At 40.1% G+C, this 19,324-nt stretch overlaps 2 protein-coding genes and 3 pseudogenes across 2 annotated transcripts; 2 read left to right on the plus strand and 3 right to left on the minus strand.

Moving 5' to 3' along the window:
* Positions 1-359: 359 nt before the first annotated feature.
* On the plus strand, positions 360-6,649 carry LOC131783588 (tetratricopeptide repeat protein 28-like). Its single transcript, XM_066168992.1, has 2 exons — positions 360-2,359; positions 4,991-6,649. The coding sequence occupies exons 1-2, from the start codon at positions 360-362 to the stop codon at positions 6,606-6,608; spliced, it is 3,618 nt and encodes a 1,205-aa protein (XP_066025089.1). The 3' UTR covers positions 6,609-6,649.
* Positions 6,650-8,883: 2,234 nt separating this feature from the next.
* Positions 8,884-9,742, minus strand: LOC131783543 (cytochrome P450 27C1-like; annotated as a pseudogene).
* A 1,596-nt stretch (positions 9,743-11,338) lies between these two features.
* LOC131783542 (uncharacterized) lies at positions 11,339-13,418 on the minus strand (annotated as a pseudogene).
* A 793-nt stretch (positions 13,419-14,211) lies between these two features.
* Positions 14,212-17,701, plus strand: LOC131783549 (uncharacterized). Its single transcript, XM_059100307.2, has 4 exons — positions 14,212-14,717; positions 14,888-15,049; positions 15,562-15,794; positions 16,956-17,701. Exons 1-4 carry the CDS (start codon positions 14,286-14,288, stop codon positions 17,032-17,034), a joined length of 906 nt encoding a protein of 301 aa, XP_058956290.2. The 5' UTR covers positions 14,212-14,285; the 3' UTR covers positions 17,035-17,701.
* Positions 17,702-18,367: 666 nt separating this feature from the next.
* LOC131788586 (piggyBac transposable element-derived protein 5-like) lies at positions 18,368-18,952 on the minus strand (annotated as a pseudogene).
* Between the last annotated feature and the right edge of the window lie 372 nt (positions 18,953-19,324).

The raw sequence follows: 19,324 nt of genomic DNA on the forward strand, positions 1-19,324 counted from the left end.
CACAATATTTGGCTAAAATAAAACTCTGAAACTTCTTAAATTCAAAACAAAGGGTTAGAGAAATTGCGCGAATGAAAGCCCAAAAACAATTAACTAAACTCCGTTGAGACAAGCGACAAAACTACGCGAAAAATGTCCACGTCAGTTTTCCAATGTCAAGGTTAGAGTTCTTTGACATGATTTACTATTTGTGATATTACGTGCGCCGCGCGTGAATACAAAAAGACTACAAGGCGGGGAGGTGAACATAAAAATTGCAATTTGAAATTTAAAACCAAAAAGATTTTCTACAAACAATCCAAGTATAAGTTTTCACTAATTTCTCCTTTTTTTTCAAACTTAGAGGAAACAGGGTCAAGATGAACAGCATAAAAGAAGCCATATCAGCTATCTCCATAGGTATAATGGTCGCCGAGTTCCTTCGCAAAACTAGTCGCGTGTTGCAAGCCATCGAGGTGTACAAGGAATGTTTGATTATATTACACAGTCAAGCGCGGGCTATCGAAAGTTCATTGGCAAACTTTACATTCCGAGAAATCTACGAAGAATTAATCTGTGCTTACGTTTCTATAAAGGATTACACAAGTTCAGAAAAATACCTCAGGGAACTCCTATACCTAGACTCTAATGACACCGCGGAAAAAGGATGGCTACATTTAAGGCTGGCAGAAATACTTCAGATACAAAGTAAATTAATGGAGGCCTGGAAATTTTACGAATCAGCAATCAACATCATGAAAACTATGGGAAACACGCATGGCTTGGCAAAATGCTACGCAAAGCTCGGAAAAATGTTCCAATCACATTGTCAATATAACAAGGCCCGAGAATATCAGGAGAAAGCACTCGCTATTAGAATAGAAATTGGTGACAGGAATGGAGAAGCAACCAGCTACGGAAACCTAGGAGCTTTGTTTCATTCACTCGGTCGATATAACAAGGCTCGAGAATATCAGGAGAGAGCACTCGCCATCACAATAGAAATTGGTGACAGGAATGGAGAAGCCACCAGCTACGCAAACCTAGGAGATTTGTTCCAGTCACTCGGTCAATATCACAAGGCCCGAGAATATCAGGAGAAAGCACTCGCTATCAGGATAGAAATTGGTGACAGGAATGGAGAAGCAACCATCTGCGGAAACCTAGGAACTGTGTTTCAATCACTTTCTCAATATAACAAGTCCCTAGAATATCAGGAGAAAGCACTCCCTATCAAAGTAGAAATTGGTGACAGGAATGGAGAAGCAACCATCTGCGGAAACCTAGGAACTTTGTTCCGATCACTCGGTCAATATGACAAAGCCCGAGAATATCAGGAGAGAGCACTCACTATCAGATTAGAAATTGGTGACAGGAATGGAGAAGCCACCAGCTACGCAAACTTGGGAGCTTTGTTCCGATCACTCTGTCAATATGACAAGTCCCAAGAATATCAGGAGAAAGCACTCGCTATCAAAATAGAAATTGGTGACAGGAATGGAGAAGCAACAAGCTATGGAAACCTTGGAACTTTATTTGAATCACTCTGTCAATATGACAAGGCCCGTGAATATCACGAGAAAGCACTCGCTATCAGATTAGAAATTGGTGACAGGAATGGAGAAGCCAATAGCTACACAAACCTAGGAGCATTATTCCAATCACTCGGTCAATATGACAAGGCCCGAGAATATCAGGAGAAAGCACTCGCTATCAGGATAGGAATTGGTGACAGGAATGGAGAAGCAACCAGCTACGGAAACCTAGGAACTGTGTTTCAATCACTTTCTCAATATGACAAGTCCCTAGAATATCAGGAGAAAGCACTCTCTATCAAAGTAGAAATTGGTGACAGGAATGGAGAAGCAAACAGCTGCGGAAACCTGGGAGCTTTGTTCCAATCACTCGGTCAATATAACAAGGCCCGAGAATATCAGGAGAAAGCATTCGCTATCAGAATAGAAATTGGTGACAGGAATGGAGAAGCCACCAGCTACGCAAACCTAGGAGCTTTGTTCCAGTCACTTGGTCAATATGACAAGGCCCGAGAATATCAGGAGAAAGCACTCGCTATCAGAATAGAGATTGGTGACAGGAATGGAGAAGCAACCAGCTACGGAAACCTAGGAACTCTGTTCCAATCACTTTGTCAATATGACAAGTCCCGAGAATATCAGGAAAAAGCACTCCTTATCAAAGTAGAAATTGGTGACAGGAATGGAGAAGCAACAACCTACGGAAACCTAGGGACTTTGTTCAAATCCCTCTGTCAATATGACAAGGCCCGAGATTATCAGGAGAAAGCACTCGCTATCAGAATAGAGATTGGTGACAAGAATGGAGAAGCAACTAGCTATGGAAACCTAGGGACTTTGTTCGAATCCCTCTGTCAATATGACAAGGCCCGAGATTATCAGGAGAAAGCACTCGCTATCAGAATAGAGATTGGTGACAGGAATGGAGAAGCAACTAGCTACGCAAACTTGGGAGCTTTGCTCCGATCACTCTGTCAATATGACAAGTCCCGAGAATATCAGGAGAAAGCACTTGCTATCAAAATAGAAATTGGTGACAGGGATGGAGAAGCAACAAGCTACAGAAACCTAGGAGCTTTGTTTCAAGCACTCTGTCAATATGACAAGGCCCGAGAATATCAGGAGAAAGCACTCGCTATCAAAATAGAAGTTGGTGACAGGAATGGAGAAGCAACAAGCTACGGAAACCTAGGGACTTTGTTCGAATCCCTCTGTCAATATGACAAGGCCCGAGATTATCAGGAGAAAGCACTCGCTATCAGAATAGAGATTGGTGACAGGAATGGAGAAGCAACTAGCAACGGAAACCTTGGAACTTTGTTCCGAACACTCTGTCAGTATGACAAGGCCCAAGAATATCACAAGAAAGCACTCGCTATCAGGATAGAAATTGGTGACAGGAATGGAGAAGCAACAAGCTACGGAAACCTAGGAACTTTGTTCCTAACACTCTGTCAATATGATAAGGCCCGAGAATATCAAAAGAAAGCACTCGCTATCAGAATGGAAATTGGTGACAGGAATGGAGAAGCCACCAGCTACGCAAACCTAGGAGCTTTGTTCCAATCACTTTGTCAATATGACAAGTCCCGAGAATTTCAGGAAAAAGCACTCGCTATCAAAATAGAAATTGGTGACAGGAATGGAGAAGCAACAAGCTACGGAAACCTAGGAACTTTATTTGAATCGCTCTGTCAATATGACAAGGCCCGAGAATATCAGGAGAAAGCACTCGGTATCAGTAAAGAAATTGGTGACAGGAATGGAGAAGCTCGAGGCTACGGAAACCTAGGAACTTTGTTCCTAACACTCTGTCAATATGACAAGGCCCGAGAATATCTGGAGAAAGCACTCGCTATCAATATAGAAATTGGTGACAGGGATGGAGAAGCAACAAACTACAGAAACCTAGGAACTTTGTTCCAATCACTCCGTCAATATGACAAGGCCCGAGAATATCAGGAGAAAGCACTCCCTATCAAAGTAGAAATTGGTGACAGGAATGCAGAAGCAACCATCTGCGGAAACCTAGGATCTTTGTTCCAATCACTCTGTCAATATGACAAGGCCCGAGAATATCAGGAGAAAGCACTCCTTATCAGAACAGAAATTGGTGACAGGAATGGAGAAGCATCCAGCTACGGAAAATTAGGAACTTTGTTCAAATCACTCGGTCAATATGACAAGGCCCGGGAATATCAGGAGAAAGCACTCGCTATCAGAATAGAAATTGGTGACAGGAATGGAGAAGCAAGAAGCTATGGAAACCTTGGAGCTTTGTTCCAATCACTCGGTCAATATAACAAGGCCCGAGAATATCAGGAGAAAGCACTCGCTATCAGAATAGAAATTGGTGACAGGAATGGAGAGGCACCAAACTACGGAGACCTAGGAACTTTGTTCCAAATACTCGGACATTATGACAAGGCCCGAGAATATCAGGAGAAAGCACTCGCTATCAATATAGAAATTGGTAACAGGGATGGAGAAGCAGCAAACTATGGAAACTTAGGAACTTTGTTCCAATCACTCTGTCAATATGACAAGGCCCGAGAATATCAGGAGAGAGCACTCCCTATCAAAGTAGAAATTGGTGACAGGAATGGAGAAGCAACCATCTGCGGAAACCTAGGAATTTTGTTTCAATCACTAGGTCAATATGACAAGGCCCGAGAATATCTGGAGAGAGCATTTGCTATCAGAATAGAAATTGGTGACAGGAATGGAGAAGCAACAAGCTACGGAAACCTAGGAACTTTGTTCCAATTACTCTATCAATATGACAAGGCCCGAGAATATCAGGAGAAAGCACTCGCTATCAGAATAGAGATTGGTGACAGGAATGGAGAAGCAACAAGCTACGGAAACCTAGGATCTTTGTTCCAATCACTCTGTCAATATGACAAGGCCCGAGAGTATCAGGAGAGAGCACTTGCTATCAGAATAGAAATTGGTGACAGGAATGGAGAAGCAAAAAGCTATGGAAACCTAGGAACTTTGTTCCAATCACTCTGTCAATATGACAAGGCCCGAGAATATCAGGAAAAAGCACTCGCTCTCAATACAGAAATCGGTGACAGGAATGGAGAAGCAATAGGGTACGCAAACTTAGGAATTTTGTTCCGATTACTCGGTCAATATGACAGGGCCCAAGAATATCTGAAGAAGGCACTCGCTATCAGAATAGAAATTGGAGACAGGAATGGAGAAGGAATATGCTATGAAATCCTCACAGATTTGTTCCTCTCACTTGGCAAGTATGCAAAGGCTGACGACTATCTAAAGAAGGCAATGGCAGTTGGAAAGGGTATCGGTGATAGAAGCGGAGAAGCAGCAAATTACAGACACCTTGGGATAATTTCATATCAGTGTGGTGAATATGACAAGGCTCAACAATATTACGAGAAAGCCCTTACAATTAATACGGAAATTGGTATGAAAGAAGAAATAGTAGTCAACTACAACGATTTAGGAACGTGTTTCCTCTTGCTTGGTAAATATGACACGGCCGAAGAATACCTTAAGCAAGCTCTCCTATTAAGTAGGGATATTGGACACAACTTGAACGAGTTTCACTGCCTTTTTTTTCTAATCGCGTTAAAGGTGTCACAAGGTCATCTTGAAGAGGCTTCTACGTATCTTTTTCAAGGCATCGAAAAGTTCGAAACTTTGAGAGGTTTTCTTAAAGAAAACGATCAGTTTCAAATATGTCTTTTAGAAGAGCACGGCACCTTTCCCTACAAGTTGTTCAGTGAGTTGCTTTCTTCCACTGGAAAACCTCAAGACGCCCTTTACGTCGAAGAGCTGAGAAGGGCAAGAGGCCTGGCCAACTTGATGGCAGCTCGGTACTCTCTTCAAGAGCAGATTTCAAGCGATCCACAATCTTCATGTGGCATTCAAGGGATCATCACAAAAGAAGCAGACTGCGCATGCCTGTACATTTCGGTTGGTACAAATGATTTACGGTTTTGGATATTTAAAGCGACGGGAGCTATTCATTTTTCAGAAAAGAAAGTGAGCTTGGACAAAAACCGGATGACTGGAATAGTGCCTGAGTTGGATGAGTTTTTTAAAGAAGCCTTCCGCAGCCACGCCATTTTGCCCGAACAGAATTGCGAAGATCATCCTTTAGATGACACCGAACTAATGTCATTTCACTACGACAACCGCTCAGTGCTGCGTGACTACGATGCCAAAGATTTCAAAACAAGTCTTCACTTGTGTTACAAGATAATTATCGCTCCTGTGGCCAGTTTACTGAAGCAGCCCGAGATCATAATTGTCCCTGATTCCTGTTTGTACCAAGTGCCATTTGCAGCCTTGACTGACGAAGGAGGCGAGTATTTATCAGAGACATACAGGATTCGCATAGTTCCCTCTCTGACGACTCTCAAGCTTGTTCAAGACAGTCCTCCAGACTATCACAGTCAGATCGGGGCTCTGATAGTGGGTGACCCTGTGGTTGGAAAGGTGATTTACAAGGGAAGGTGCAGAAATGTAATACCATTGCCGTGTGCAAGAAAGGAAGCAGAGATGATTGGAAGACTTCTCGGCATAACGCCTTTGATAGGAGATTCCGCGACAAAGCATTCTGTACTCCAAGCTATAGATTCAGTGAGCCTGATACACATTGCTGCCCATGGAGATCCCGAAAAAGGGGAGATTGCTCTTTCTCCCAAGTACCATTCCCCACTCCCGCCTTTTCCTCGAGAAGAAGATTATCTTTTGACGATGGCCGATATTTCCAAAACTCGGTTGCGAGCTAAACTAGTGGTGCTTAGTTGTTGTCACAGTGCTCGTGGACAGATTAGAACCGAGGGAGTTATTGGAATTGCCCGAGCGTTCTTAGGATCCGGAGCTCGTTCAGTATTAGCGGCACGATGTGCCCTGGATGACACAGCCACAGAGCAGTTCATGACTTGTTTCTACAAACATTTGTTCCGCGGTGAAAGCGCCAGTGAGTCTCTTCATAAGGCTAGGAAGTGGATGAGAAATAATGGCTTTGAGAAAGTTTCTCAATGGGCGCCATTTATGTTAATAGGCGACAACGTGACATTTGATTTTGGAAACTGGCTGGTGCCTAGCACACCTTAAGAGCCATAACTTTGATGAAACCTCTGTAGCAGAATGAATTAGACTTAGTAAAGCTCGGAACTATTTAATTACTAGCCTGTAGAAAAAGGACGCCTTCTCAGTGCGAAGGACAACTCGGATCGATACACAGTGGAAGGCATTTCTGTAAAATGCTCATCACACATCTAAGTTTAATAATCTGAAACAAACCAGCGTATGGTGTTATCTCTTTACAAGAGTTCCGAAGTTAAAAAACTCCATTTTTGATAAGTCAATGGTTCAGTGAACGAGCCAAGCAAAGTGTAACAATTTTTAGATTTCGAACGTGATTAGTTCATCAAGGAAAGAAAACTTTTAATTATTTTTCAAAGGCGATTAGTTAGTCAATTCAAGAGACTTTTAAACAAATGTGACTTGAAAAAAAGGTTTTTTCTAAGCTTAATTTTTTTGGAAATTTCTTGCAAAGCTTTTGACAAGAAATATTGTGATTCAACATGCCAAAATAAATAAATTTAAAGAAAAGAAAAAAGAGATACACTTTTACAGTAATGCAAACCCTTGTATTCTCAGGGATACCCCTGTAATGTTATCAATTTAATCGATACCCCTATGCGTAGATACCGCTGTATCCTCGCACAGACTCTTGTATGCTCATAGATACTTTTGTATATTTATTATCCTTCACTTTTGCACTGCCACTTCTATTTCGCTCCGTTTTATCAACTGAACACCTGGAAAAGGTTACTTTATTATCAAAGAAAATTTTATGCATGGGAATTCTTTTTGTTGACCAAAAAACTCAATAGATTCTTCGTCTGTTACTTTTGTGCTATATCTCCGGGTTACAGTACAATAAATATACAATGAAAACCGAAAGAATACGACAAAATTCACATGCGAGAAAAATAATTCATAAGACCGTTGAAATGTATTTGAAATACACAAATACACATATGCAGTTTAGCAAGATAACTTTTCTAATACTTCAAAACACCGAATCAAAATACATTATCTAGCAAACTACAATGAAGACTACTCAAAATTAAGGGGAAAATGTGACCCTCAAGTAAAACCACTGAATAATTCTTAAGAGAAATAAAATGTAAAGTGATTGGCAGCCAGAAGAAAAAATATTCATCAGATGTAGGGAATCGCTGAAATGGTTGAAACTGACATATTAAATGTGGCTTATTGAACACCTTAGCTTTGAACTAATGAGTGCGTATTTTTTAAACGAGTTGTCATCAGAATTTGTCCCACTTTGAGCTCAAAACAGCGTTACAATGCAATGTGAACTGTGTGACATGAAAACTTGACTCGTTGTCGTAGTTGAAGACCCCTCTCATGAACAGCTCCACATTCTCTGCCTCCGGTGGGCAAGAGATGTCAAACTGCTGCACGATTCTGACCATTAGCAGATGAAGCTCTAACTCGGCAATACGTCCACCGAGGAACATACGTGTTCCGAATCCAAATGGAAGAGAAGCGAAAGCTTCTGCCAATTCGATCAAAGTGGTATCTCCGGTTTGAACGCTTTGGCATCTTAAAAAATACTCTCATCTCGCCCCATTTGGCGAACAAGGAACTCAACTTGAACAGTGCCCCTAGGGATATAGTAGCCCCCCTACTATTATGTCTTCTTTCGGTCTTTGCGGGATAGCGGAGAGAACAAGATATAGGCGGAGGGTCTCTCGTAACCAGGCCTTCAGGTATGGCATACGAGCGAGCGTTTCTGGCGTTGCAAAGGTAGAATTTCCAACCACAGAGAGCACTGTATGTATTGACATCTCCCATATATATAAATTAATTTTGTGGTGTATTGTTCAAGATCATCGTACATTTTAATTATTAATTTAATTTCTCCTCCATGGAAACATGTTGTGCCTTGCAAGTTTCTACCGGATCTCCGACTCTCTGCTGTAGAGAGGCATAGTTTTTCTCCATCGCTTTTATCCTGTTCTTTAGGTCTTCGTTTTCCTTCACTATAGAGTCGACTGTGGTTTGTGTGAACTCGAGACTAGCTCGTAGCTCTTCATAATTTCTTTTCAGGACTGTCTACTGTTCGAGCATTAGGCTGTTATTTGTTTCAATTCTCTTAAGCGCTTCACAAATCGTCGCCAATGTTAAATCCTGTGCTCGTTTTTCGTTAGGTTGACTGCCACGTGCAGTGGCCTAAAATGCCGCTGAGTTTTCTTCGTTAAGTCGCTTTGCATTTGGTGAATTTGTAGATTCTTCGCCACTGGCACTACTAAGATCACTCCTCTTACGTATTGTTTTCTCTCAGGGAGCCACAGAGCTAAAAAAAGTGCGTCCGCCATGTGCAACCATGCACTTGTCCCAGTCCTGTTTCCTTTGATGGCTTGCACGACTTCTCCTCCAGTTCCTTGATTCTTCTCCCGATAAATAGTTCGGCATACTCGTACATCGTGACAAAATTATCGAAAAACTTTTCAAATTTCTGGGTCTCGTAGATCTTGTAAAACCAAGTAAGCAAAAAAACCGACCTCGACCGCATGCGCCAGAAAATCTCCGAGGGCTTTTATGAATGTCTGTGCCTCTTCGTTGATTTCTTCCACAAGACAACTAAACCTTGTCAAACAATATCTCCGCCACAGACTCAAACGACCATTTGAAAAGTTCATTATCGAGTTCACTAACTTCGTTTTCTTTGTCTGACCTACCAGGCTCTCGAACTAATCGTAATCGGTCAATAAAATCGCTGATAATTTTACTGAAACCCTGAGTGTAGCTGGCGACTTCTTTCGGTCGAAGCATTCAGGACGCTTCGTAGCTTACATCATTCTTCACCATTGACAAAGAAAACGCCAGGAATTTCATTCCTTATTTCCCGGTAGAAATTTAGAGATGGAAAGTCCATTCTCTCAGGATATTTGGGATCCGATCGAAGTAACTTTGCAACGTCGGCAGGATCGTATAAACTAATAATTTCGACGCCTGGTAGTTTGTTGCGGAATACTTTCCCATATTTCTTGACATTTTCTACTTGGATTTTGCTTTCCAAGGGGCTGACCTTTCGTTTCCACGAAAAACATCCAAGCTGTTCCGAAAACTAGAAGACGGAGCGGACCTAGGATTTCTGAAAAAGGTTTTGTTTTTGGTGCATCCTCGACTGAAATAGACGAAAGAGAACTCATTGGTATCGATGGCAGAAAACCAAGGAGACCATGGTGTATGAACTACATAGTCCGAACAGATGAGATCGAGAGAGAGTGATTACTTTTCATTCTAACAGTAAAGGCCATCTTAAAGAACTTCAGCTATCACTACGCGGCAGATCGAATGAATAACTCGCTCTGCAATGGAACCTGCATGGCTTTGACGTAGCGAAGGTCTAATGAGAATGGTCACGCACTTCACAGCAGGGTTACATAAGCAGCTAGCTCAACAATTAATATTACATTAATAATACACTAATACACTATTACATTAATATTACATTATATTATTATATTAATGATTATTATATTATTCTATTATTATATTATGAATTTTTTTTCTCTTTTTAGCCTTGTTCTTGCTTTTAAAATTAGTAATTAGGATCGGAGATACTAGCTCGTAAGCTACACTGAAATCCGAGGATAAATAAAGCTTATGTATGTATGTAACGATTCGTTACGTAATCTTAGATTCAACTACACAGTGAAGTGCTTCGATAACGAAAGAATCGGTTAACCTAAATTTTTTGCTCACTCGAGCTTCACATCTTGTGCGTATAAATCAGCATAACTGAAAGGCACACGAAAGGGAAATTTTAACTAGGAATTGTCTATCGAATTTTGGAAAATTTGCATAAACCTGAAATGGGTTTTCTCAGAGAGCCCACTTCTTTTGTTTCCTTTGTTTTCTATGCATAAGCCTATAACTCATTTAGTGTTGAGGTAGATAATAGTTTTACTGGAAACTCTGTGTGAGAAAACGGCTCTTAAATCGATCGACGTGAAAACGCTCGACTTTGTCTCATCATCGTTTTTCACACTCCAATATTTTTATTCTGGTGGTCACCCAACTTTGTGAACGGTGTATATATTTTTCAGTAACCAGTTGCCGCCTGCTGCGGAGAGAACTAATCTGAGGAAGGGCTAACGCTCGAAACTTCAGCTTTGAAACTTTTTACGGTGGCCAATTTACGTTGTCAACTCAGTTGATAATACTAAATTAGACTGTTTTCCGATTGGTTTAGTTTGAATACTCAAAATGCTCATTTACATCTCTGATTTCGACTCGAAACAAAGAGAGGACATTACGAACATCTCCATGGAAAACAACGTCACGGAAAATAAAGATTCACTTGGGTTCCGTTTTAATAGCATACTGAGGTGAAACACTCGGGCACCTGAAAAACTCTCACATTGAAAACAATCTCCACGGTATCAACGAGCGCTTTTCATTCAACTAATTTATTCTTGTTATCTCGTCACCATACTCCCACCAATAGCGTAGCTCCACTTTCTGTTTATAAACCCACACACGACCCACAATTCCCCCAATCGCTCTGACGAAGGGCTAACGCTCGAAACGTTGGCTTTTTTATTCTTTATGGTGGTCAATTTACGTTTTCAACCCAGTTGTTAACACTAAATTAGTCGCATCTTGGTTGTTTTTATGTTTGCCACATTCTCGGCCAACTCGGCTTTCGATTCTGTGTTAAGACAGTTAAAAAAAGTTGAAAGTTTTCATTGACTTTGAATATCATCTAACTTCGGTAGTTTCTTCGGAGGCATTATCTCGATTTAGAATGCAAAGAAAATGAAATCATTTCGGCCAAAGACGAAAACAGTTAACTCAAAGCACATGTCATGCCTCGGGAGAACCTCGTTTGCAAGCTGAGTGCGAGTAAAAGTCTGGGGAAGAAATTAAACGAACACGAAAGATTCGCAAAGACACAAGTTAATATTTCATACTATTATTTGTTGTAACGCAAAATCAATACGGAGATTGAACTGCTTATCACCTATTACGCGCAAGGGTGCATGTCGGGCTGGGTAAGTAGTTTTACATATGCGCACGGCGCACGGCCTTCCCAATCCGCGACGTTGGAAATATTTGTCTTTCATTGGCCGAGAGATAAACATTACACAACATGATTCTCATCTGAAAGCAGTCTTAACTCGTATATTGAATTTTTTGTAGTTTATTTGTCAAAGTAACTACGAAGAGGTCAGTGATACCTAGTTTTTAGCCTTTCCTTTTCCTTTTTGCTCCAATTTAGCCGTTAATTCCTTTTGTTCTTTGGATTTTTTCTCTTCCCTCTGAGGTTTTCTTTTTTCTATTTTTTGGCCTTTTCCGTTGAAGGGTATGTTTATGTTTACTGGGTTTGAAATAGCAGCGCTTATGGTTTTCATTTGCGATAACATGAACGGTGAACAATGTTTCAGTGGTGAGTTTGTTGGAGGGAAGTCAGATTTCTTTGTACTTCTCTTCCGTGGAGTGACATATTGATTTCTAGGTGCCCTCCCTTTGGTTTTGTTTCCCCTGTCCTTGCTGCTGTCTGTCGCTTGAGCTCTATTAAAACAGCTCGCTATTACAAATGGCGTAGGGTTACATTTGAATTCCACAGGTTTTGAAAGCTCGTTGCACGGGAATTCGTCCACTAATAACTGGTCCTGGTACAGAGCATTCAGGTTTGGCAGGTTCGTCCCCTCGCAACCGTTATAAGAGACGCTTTTGAGGTAAACCTTCAGTTTTCTCAGACGGCGCTCGTCTAAAGAATGATACGGTAATTTGTTAGTATAGGAAAAAAAGATTATGACCTACCTGGTATTCTTGGCATCGGATACTCCACTTCCCCTTCATTTTGCCGTTTGCACACTCAACCATTTCCGTAAATTTCAAGCTTTAAAACATAATTCATGGGCTTTCTTCTCTCTTCACTCGGGATGCGAGTTAATCACCAATGCAACTCCTCCCCACCTCTCCGATTCCTTTGGCCACATCCTGATTAGGAGGGGGGAGGGTTGGGGAGTACACAGTAATGGCTTCAATTGGTACCATCGGATGTGTAAACCGTTGTTTCACGGGGTGTGAGATTCTGCAGACTGAATAAGTATGCAGCCCTTATCCCCCCCCCCCGCCCCTCTTACTTCTTTGAAAATGCAGTGTGACCCTTGTAGCCACCCTCATATACTTTGGAATTTTTGAGCGAAAGTGGCCTTGGCCTTCTAGCGTATGAGGGTTTTGTGTTAAAATGGTTTTGTGTTACAACGGTTTAGTCGGACCACCCCATGCAGGGTTGACGTGTAAGACAAACTATTTGAAAAATAAATTAAGAAATCAATGGCAGTTGAATAAATAAAGCACAGGATAATAAAATATTCAGACTCACCAAAAACTAATAATCTGTTTTTTCTTATACAAACCTTCATACACAAATATCGATGTAAAAAGAAACAAATGGATGCCAGGAACTAGAATTTTAGAAGTAAGTAAAACTGCAACACTATCTTGCAATGAACTAACCTGCTGCTGTTTGCTCAGCACTTGTTGAACCCTCTGCAACACTTGACGTTTTCGGCTTTCTATACTTTGTTTCTGTGGTGTTCTCTGTAGCCGGAGTTGAATTCGTCTTGCCGGAACTTTGACATTTTTTTCGTGTTTCTTTGACATTTCCTGGTTTCTTAGACTTTTTAGGACTTCCCTTAGCTGGACGGAAGATATGGACGATTGTGTAAAGTATAAATCGCGTCATAGTCAGTTAAAAAAAAAAAGGTTCACCGAAACAGAGATGAACAAAACCAAATCATTCTGTGCAATGTTTAACAGATCTTTCAACTTACAAAGAGTTTTTCTCCTAGTGACTTTCGCACCTTTCATTTCACTTTGCTACAAAATCTTGGCAGTCGAAGTCATTTTTATTCTACCGTTACGCTTGCTCGCGCTTCACTGACGTTATATTGAGCGACATTCGAAATAGTCTGCGACTCGGCTCTCATATCAGCTACACTACGCGCGTTCCTCCGCCCGCGCAGTAGATTTGAGACGGGATGAGATTTTCCAAGGGTCTGTTAGACCCCCTACAGATCTCTCGCCAGGTCGCGTAGGTCGAGGCCTCATAATTTCCCGTTGGTGAAGAAGTGCTCGTATAACTCGTGCCGAAGCGTTGAAAAGGACGGCGTATCCGTAGGCTACATTCGGAAGAGATCTAGCTCACTAATCGGCTTACAGTAAAGAGACCTTGATTCCCAAATGCTTGAGAGTATTTATTTTTACAGGGATGGAAATAGTTATATTCCAAAAAGGTAGAACTCATAAGTAGAGGGTCTATCTTGCAACACTGCGCTTTTTTCAGTAATGATAAAATACTGCCCCAGATCATCGCAACTGATTAAATTATCTCTACAATTAATAAATATTTTAACCTTTGGATCATTCAAGTGATAGTTTCAAAACGTTTCAAATATTCATGAAAATATATATTTGAGTGGTCTCAACATAACCCTTCTATAAAAAAATTACTAGATGTTCCTTACATTTCATCCAGCAGTCCAGTCCCTGTATAGTCTACTTAATTTTCAAGTCGGTGCGAAGATTAACCAATCACAGCGCTTGACCTCTTGGCGGGGAAATTTGCTTTGTTTTAGTTATTCGCGCGGTAACGTAATTTCATTCACTGCTTGCCTCGTAGAAAGAAGAACCTTAGTCAACTTCTTTGCTTTAAAACTCTTTTATTTGCCCGTGATAATGTCTGTGATGAAGGATATCACCAATCTAAGCTCAAACACGGCGGCAAGCGGCCACGAGAGCTCTCCGGAGAGGGACATCTTCGTTTCTTTGACCTCCCCGAGCTCGAGAAAGAGAAAAGCAGAACATGTGCAAGCTAGCATGCAGAAATTCCTACAGAAGCCCGAAACACTCGGAAGTACTGGCAATGAGGACCAAATCATCGGTAGTGAAGCAGATTGTGGAGTAAATTCAGTGTTTATGACTCCTGAAACGCCACAGGATGGCCCTCCAAAAGTGAGCAAACCAAACCGAAAGAGGCTTCGTCTTGGAGGCCCGCGTAACGAGAGTCAATCACCTGCTTTATCTGTGACTCTTAACGGCCTGACCAAGGCTCAACTGGTGGATATATTGGAAACTTTAGTGGCAGAAAGACATCCAGATCTTGAACAGGTAAACTATAATCTGAAAATCATCTTTTTGAACTTGAGTCAGATCGCAGAACGAAAGAAAGACGCCATTTTTAAACAATTAGGACGCATCTTTTATTGTTATGTTGATTTGATTTTTAAATGCTGTTAAAATTCTTTGTGCTCCAGCTAATAAACATTTTTTCTTGTAAGGAATTACGAAGCCTCATCCCTGAACCAGATCTTACAGAATTAGAAGAAAGATTGAAGCGCTTGCAAAGAAACATTTACAAGTCCTTCCCTTACACTCGTTACGGTTCCTCGCGAGATGCTTTTTGTTATCGCCGGGTAAACACTCATCTAACAACTTTCAAGGTGAGTATTTGAAGTGCATGAACCAATGCTATTGACTACTCTACAACTTCATTCTTTCAATTCTTACTTGTGTGACAAATCTTGTGTCAGTGGGAAATTGTGGGCAGGTAGCACATAAATAACAGAATCTTTCTCGAAGATTTTGATATTTTCTAGTGCAGTCTTTTAGGGATTCAACTAGGACAGAACATAACTATCAAATCTTGCTTTCATCAAGCCCATAAGTTACCATTTTTCTTTGTTTTTCCCTCACCACACTATCAGAACTGCTGATCACTAACCAACTTACTCATAGTCCGTGAACTAGCTAGTTTCCAAAAAAATTCTCTTCATTAAAAGTAACTCTGTTGTTTGGAGGTCTGACATCAAAATTTGTAAGTCTTCAAACGCTTTGGGAGAATTCACATATTTTTATTTGTCCCATGTTGAAAAAAAACTTTGCTTTTTCAACAAAAAGTGTAAAATTGAACAAATATCTTAGATTAAATGGTTCTGGTAATACTATTTCACAGAAGGAATGTGTCGCCCAAGGCCAGACTTTACTTAACTCACAACTTTGGGAATCAACTGTGAACTATGTTCTACTGGCTTGGGAATATGTTGAGGGGATGCCTGACTGGGACAATCCTGTACACAACAAAAGCAAAGAACAATGCTATAAGGCCCTGGCAGTCCAGTGTAAAAAAGCCATAATGAAACTTAAGAGCAGCCTCTCAGAAGATAAATGTAAAGATCTGCATGAAAGGTAAGCCTTCAAAGGCATGCTATACGTCATATCTTTATGAAACTTTAGTTCCTTTGTTTTATCTTAGTAAATTTTGAGTTTCATTCAATATTCTTAGAACATATTACAGTCATTTTTCATTTGAAGGATAGAGAGCACAGTCCTGCCAGTTAAAAGTAAATAAAACAAATGCTGTGCTCATCCCAAGTGTAAGCAAATTTACCAGTAACATAACACCACTCACATTTTGAACAACCAGATTTAAAGTGTTTCTTGAAAAAGATTTAAACATTTATCTTGAGCATACATGATGATACCCAGGTCTGCTTTTAATCACTGGAAACAATTTATAAGCTATGAAGCAGGCTTTTTAATTAATTAATGTAAAATGTTTTTCTTCCTTATAACTAAAGGACAATTTTTCCAGCCCTTTAGATGAAATAGACTAAGCATTTTCAACCCGGCACTTCATCCCTTTTCTTCCTAGGAGTGACCAACAAGTTATTTCTCATTACAATGTCAATTCAACAAGACTTAGAAAGAGAAGGAGCAGAAAGAAAAACCCTGATGAGGGGAACTTTCTGATTCAGCATCAACTTTTAATGGCTGAAATTATATTAAATGTATAGAGGAAAGTGAGGAGATTTGATTTTGAGAATTTGGAGTGAAAAAGACAACTCTTAGAGCCAATTAAAATATATCTTCTCCTTAACCCTTTAACTCACATAAGTGACCAAGAGAGAATTTCTCCTTACAACATCAATACAATTTCAAGCAGAAAAGTGATAAGAATAAAAATATATCAATTACTGGATTATTAGTTGATCCCATACCAAATTCTAACTTCAAGATTTGTGTGGCAGACAGTAAAGAGAATTACTAATGAGATCTTGATAGTAAGAGTGTTAAAATTATAATTCTTTATTCTGGGGACATTTGATGGATAAACAAACTTATCAGAAAGCTGGTGTTACCCACACAAAACACTAAATTCTGGTAAGTGATATTCAAGGAAGGGTACAGCAGATGGAAGGGAGAATTAGAAATCAGATATTGGGAGATTAAAGGGCCAAACAAGGGCAGGGATTGTACTCTTGTTAAGATTTTAACTATGGAATTTTGTTCACCATCATTAAATACTTAAAAACAGTTAGCATTACTTGAATATTTTTTCTCTTGCAGGATGAAAAAAGCCAGTGAGCAAAATAACCAAATACAGCCTTGTGTTGACCAGCTATCTGTATTGAAGTCAAAATTTTAGATGAAATTGATGTATAAGAAGCATCCTCTCCATTTTTAATCCTTCTGAAATTGGGATGTAATTTTTGTACAGAATTTTAGTATCTGCCCAGAACTTTATATAAAAAATTGGGATGTGAAGGTAATGTTCATGTACATTGGTTTCTGTTTGTATTTGATATATTGATAGAGAAATTTATATTTTTATCATGAGGAAAGAGATAGAGTACATGTCTGTTAATGTCTTAATTGGTATTGTATAGAAAATAAACATACTTGAAATAATCAGAATGCAATGATTTTCAGACATTGTTTAAGGAGGGTGTGCAATTGCAACTTCATTGTTTGAGCACCAGTGGTACAATTAATTCTTTATTTTTTATTGGATGGCACCGAGAAACGGAGATATAAGAAGTGGAAATCGCATGCAAAGAAGTCAAAATCAATGGAAAACTAATATATTACAAATTGAAATTACAGCATGCCCAATCTAATGTAAATTTTGTGAGTGACTTGCTATTCAATGGTTTGAACTCTCTTTATCCTGACATGTAAACTCATAGTACTGTAGGTATCAATTGTGCTTCAGTTGCTGATCAGTGTTTGTAGTTCAATGTTATTTTATTTTGTAGACAAAAATTAACACATCTTGCTATCGCACTTAAAATGAACAATGTCAAATCAAGAAACTTAAGCCTACATTCTCTCCAAATTTAATGCAAACTTGTGCTTTAGAATATATATCTGCTGAATTGATTATTTTAAGGTTAACCCATTGAGCCCCACACCTTAGAGCTCAGACCACCCCCTGAAATTCCAGAGAAAATGGCTGCTACAGTGAACACACAGACCACTGCCAAAATAATTTAAAATTTTAATGTCTTCATTTCACTCTACTGAAGGGAAACTGCACAAAGTTGCATATTAAATAATATACTTTCCCCCTGTCAAATTTTGTTTTCAACTTGAGCATCAGGGTCTCTCAAAAAAAATTCTAAAGCTAGAGAACGGATTCAACTTCATGATGTACAGCGAGTCATTAGCAAGGTTGCCTTCAGCTTTGAAAGTATTTATCAGTATGATGACTCTCTTTTGCACTCTTATTCCATCAGAATCATGTAAAAAGCTTTCCCTCAAATACAACACCAAAAGACAGATCGCAAATTTCTCCTCAACAAAAGGAATCCTAAACTTTCTAACGCGGGTCAATTTTGAATTTGCCCGCCATAGCGACATCGCGACACGTCACAAGGCGCAGCTATAAAATTACTTTTTGCGAGTCATGAGCAAGAACAAACCAATTTTTACGCCTAAATGAAAAGTTTCACTTTGAACAATGCATATATGTTCTTCGCTTAGGCAAACTTTTGCTCCAAGCGAGTTACAAGGGGGCAAACTTTGCAGAGGAGATCGTTTTGGGCTTCTGCGGTCGGGTCAGCAAGATGTAAATATTTCCCCAGAGTCATGAAGCGGTGCTCTGGGATCGTTTTTTTTAAGCAATCAACTCCAACAAACTCGTCAGAATCCCAGTACATTGCCAGCTGAGGAAGTTCATGGATTCCAATGAGAATGTTTAGCCCGAGATACGCTGAAATTTCCGCTTGAGTAGATGTGAACGATCGATCCCCTTTCGAACGAGCGTACGCAACGGTGTATCGGACGATTTCGTCAATGTAAGCATCGTCGATAAATACATTGAAGAAATCTTTGGCAGTTGCATTTTCTCCGAGATCTCTGGTCGGGCCACGACGAATGGAGAATTCCTCAACATTAATTTGTCGCAATTAGCTAGACCATTGAAGAGCATTTGGTCGGCTTTCTTCTGCGGCAGATTCTTCATCACTACTTTCGTCGCTTCCTTCTTCCTCCTCACTAGCGTATAGCTCAACATTGGAATCGCTTCCCCTTTCTTGCGACCGTAGGTCGAAAAAGTCTTCCATCTCGTCATCCACATTGCGAAGCAAGTTTTGTTCATGCTGTGCTTGACGAGCTTGTCGCTTTTTTCAATTTCTTCGATGATAAAACCAGCGAAGACTTCTTGCTCTTCATCGGATGAAAATTAACTTTCATCAATTCTTCCAGAAGCTATGTCTTAGACCACGACATATTTTTGAAAAATTTGTCAAAAATCGCACGGTTAACGTGGAATAGTGAGTTTGGTCTCAAACGAAAGCTTATTTTTTGCATGTCACGTTTCACTACTTTTCAATACCCAGGGGAGTTTTGTTTCTAAGCTACAGCCAATCAAAACAAGCCATTTCTGACAGGGCGCATGAGGGCGCATTGGAATTTCAGAGGGGTTTTATTTCTGG

The sequence above is a fragment of the Pocillopora verrucosa genome, chromosome 6 (assembly GCF_036669915.1).
Source record: "Pocillopora verrucosa isolate sample1 chromosome 6, ASM3666991v2, whole genome shotgun sequence".
In the NCBI taxonomy this organism is placed as follows: Eukaryota; Metazoa; Cnidaria; class Anthozoa; order Scleractinia; family Pocilloporidae; genus Pocillopora; species Pocillopora verrucosa.

Coding starts and splice junctions, on each gene's coding strand:
- LOC131783588 (XM_066168992.1), top strand. CDS start 360: ATGAACAGCATAAAAGAAGCCATATCAGCTATCTCCATAGGTATAATG. Junction 2,360..4,990: donor AACCTAGGGACTTTGTTCGA/ATCCCTCTGTCA, acceptor CGATTTAGGAAC/GTGTTTCCTCTTGCTTGGTA.
- LOC131783549 (XM_059100307.2), top strand. CDS start 14,286: ATGTCTGTGATGAAGGATATCACCAATCTAAGCTCAAACACGGCGGCA. Junction 14,718..14,887: donor GACATCCAGATCTTGAACAG/GTAAACTATAAT, acceptor TTTTCTTGTAAG/GAATTACGAAGCCTCATCCC. Junction 15,795..16,955: donor TGTAAAGATCTGCATGAAAG/GTAAGCCTTCAA, acceptor TTTCTCTTGCAG/GATGAAAAAAGCCAGTGAGC.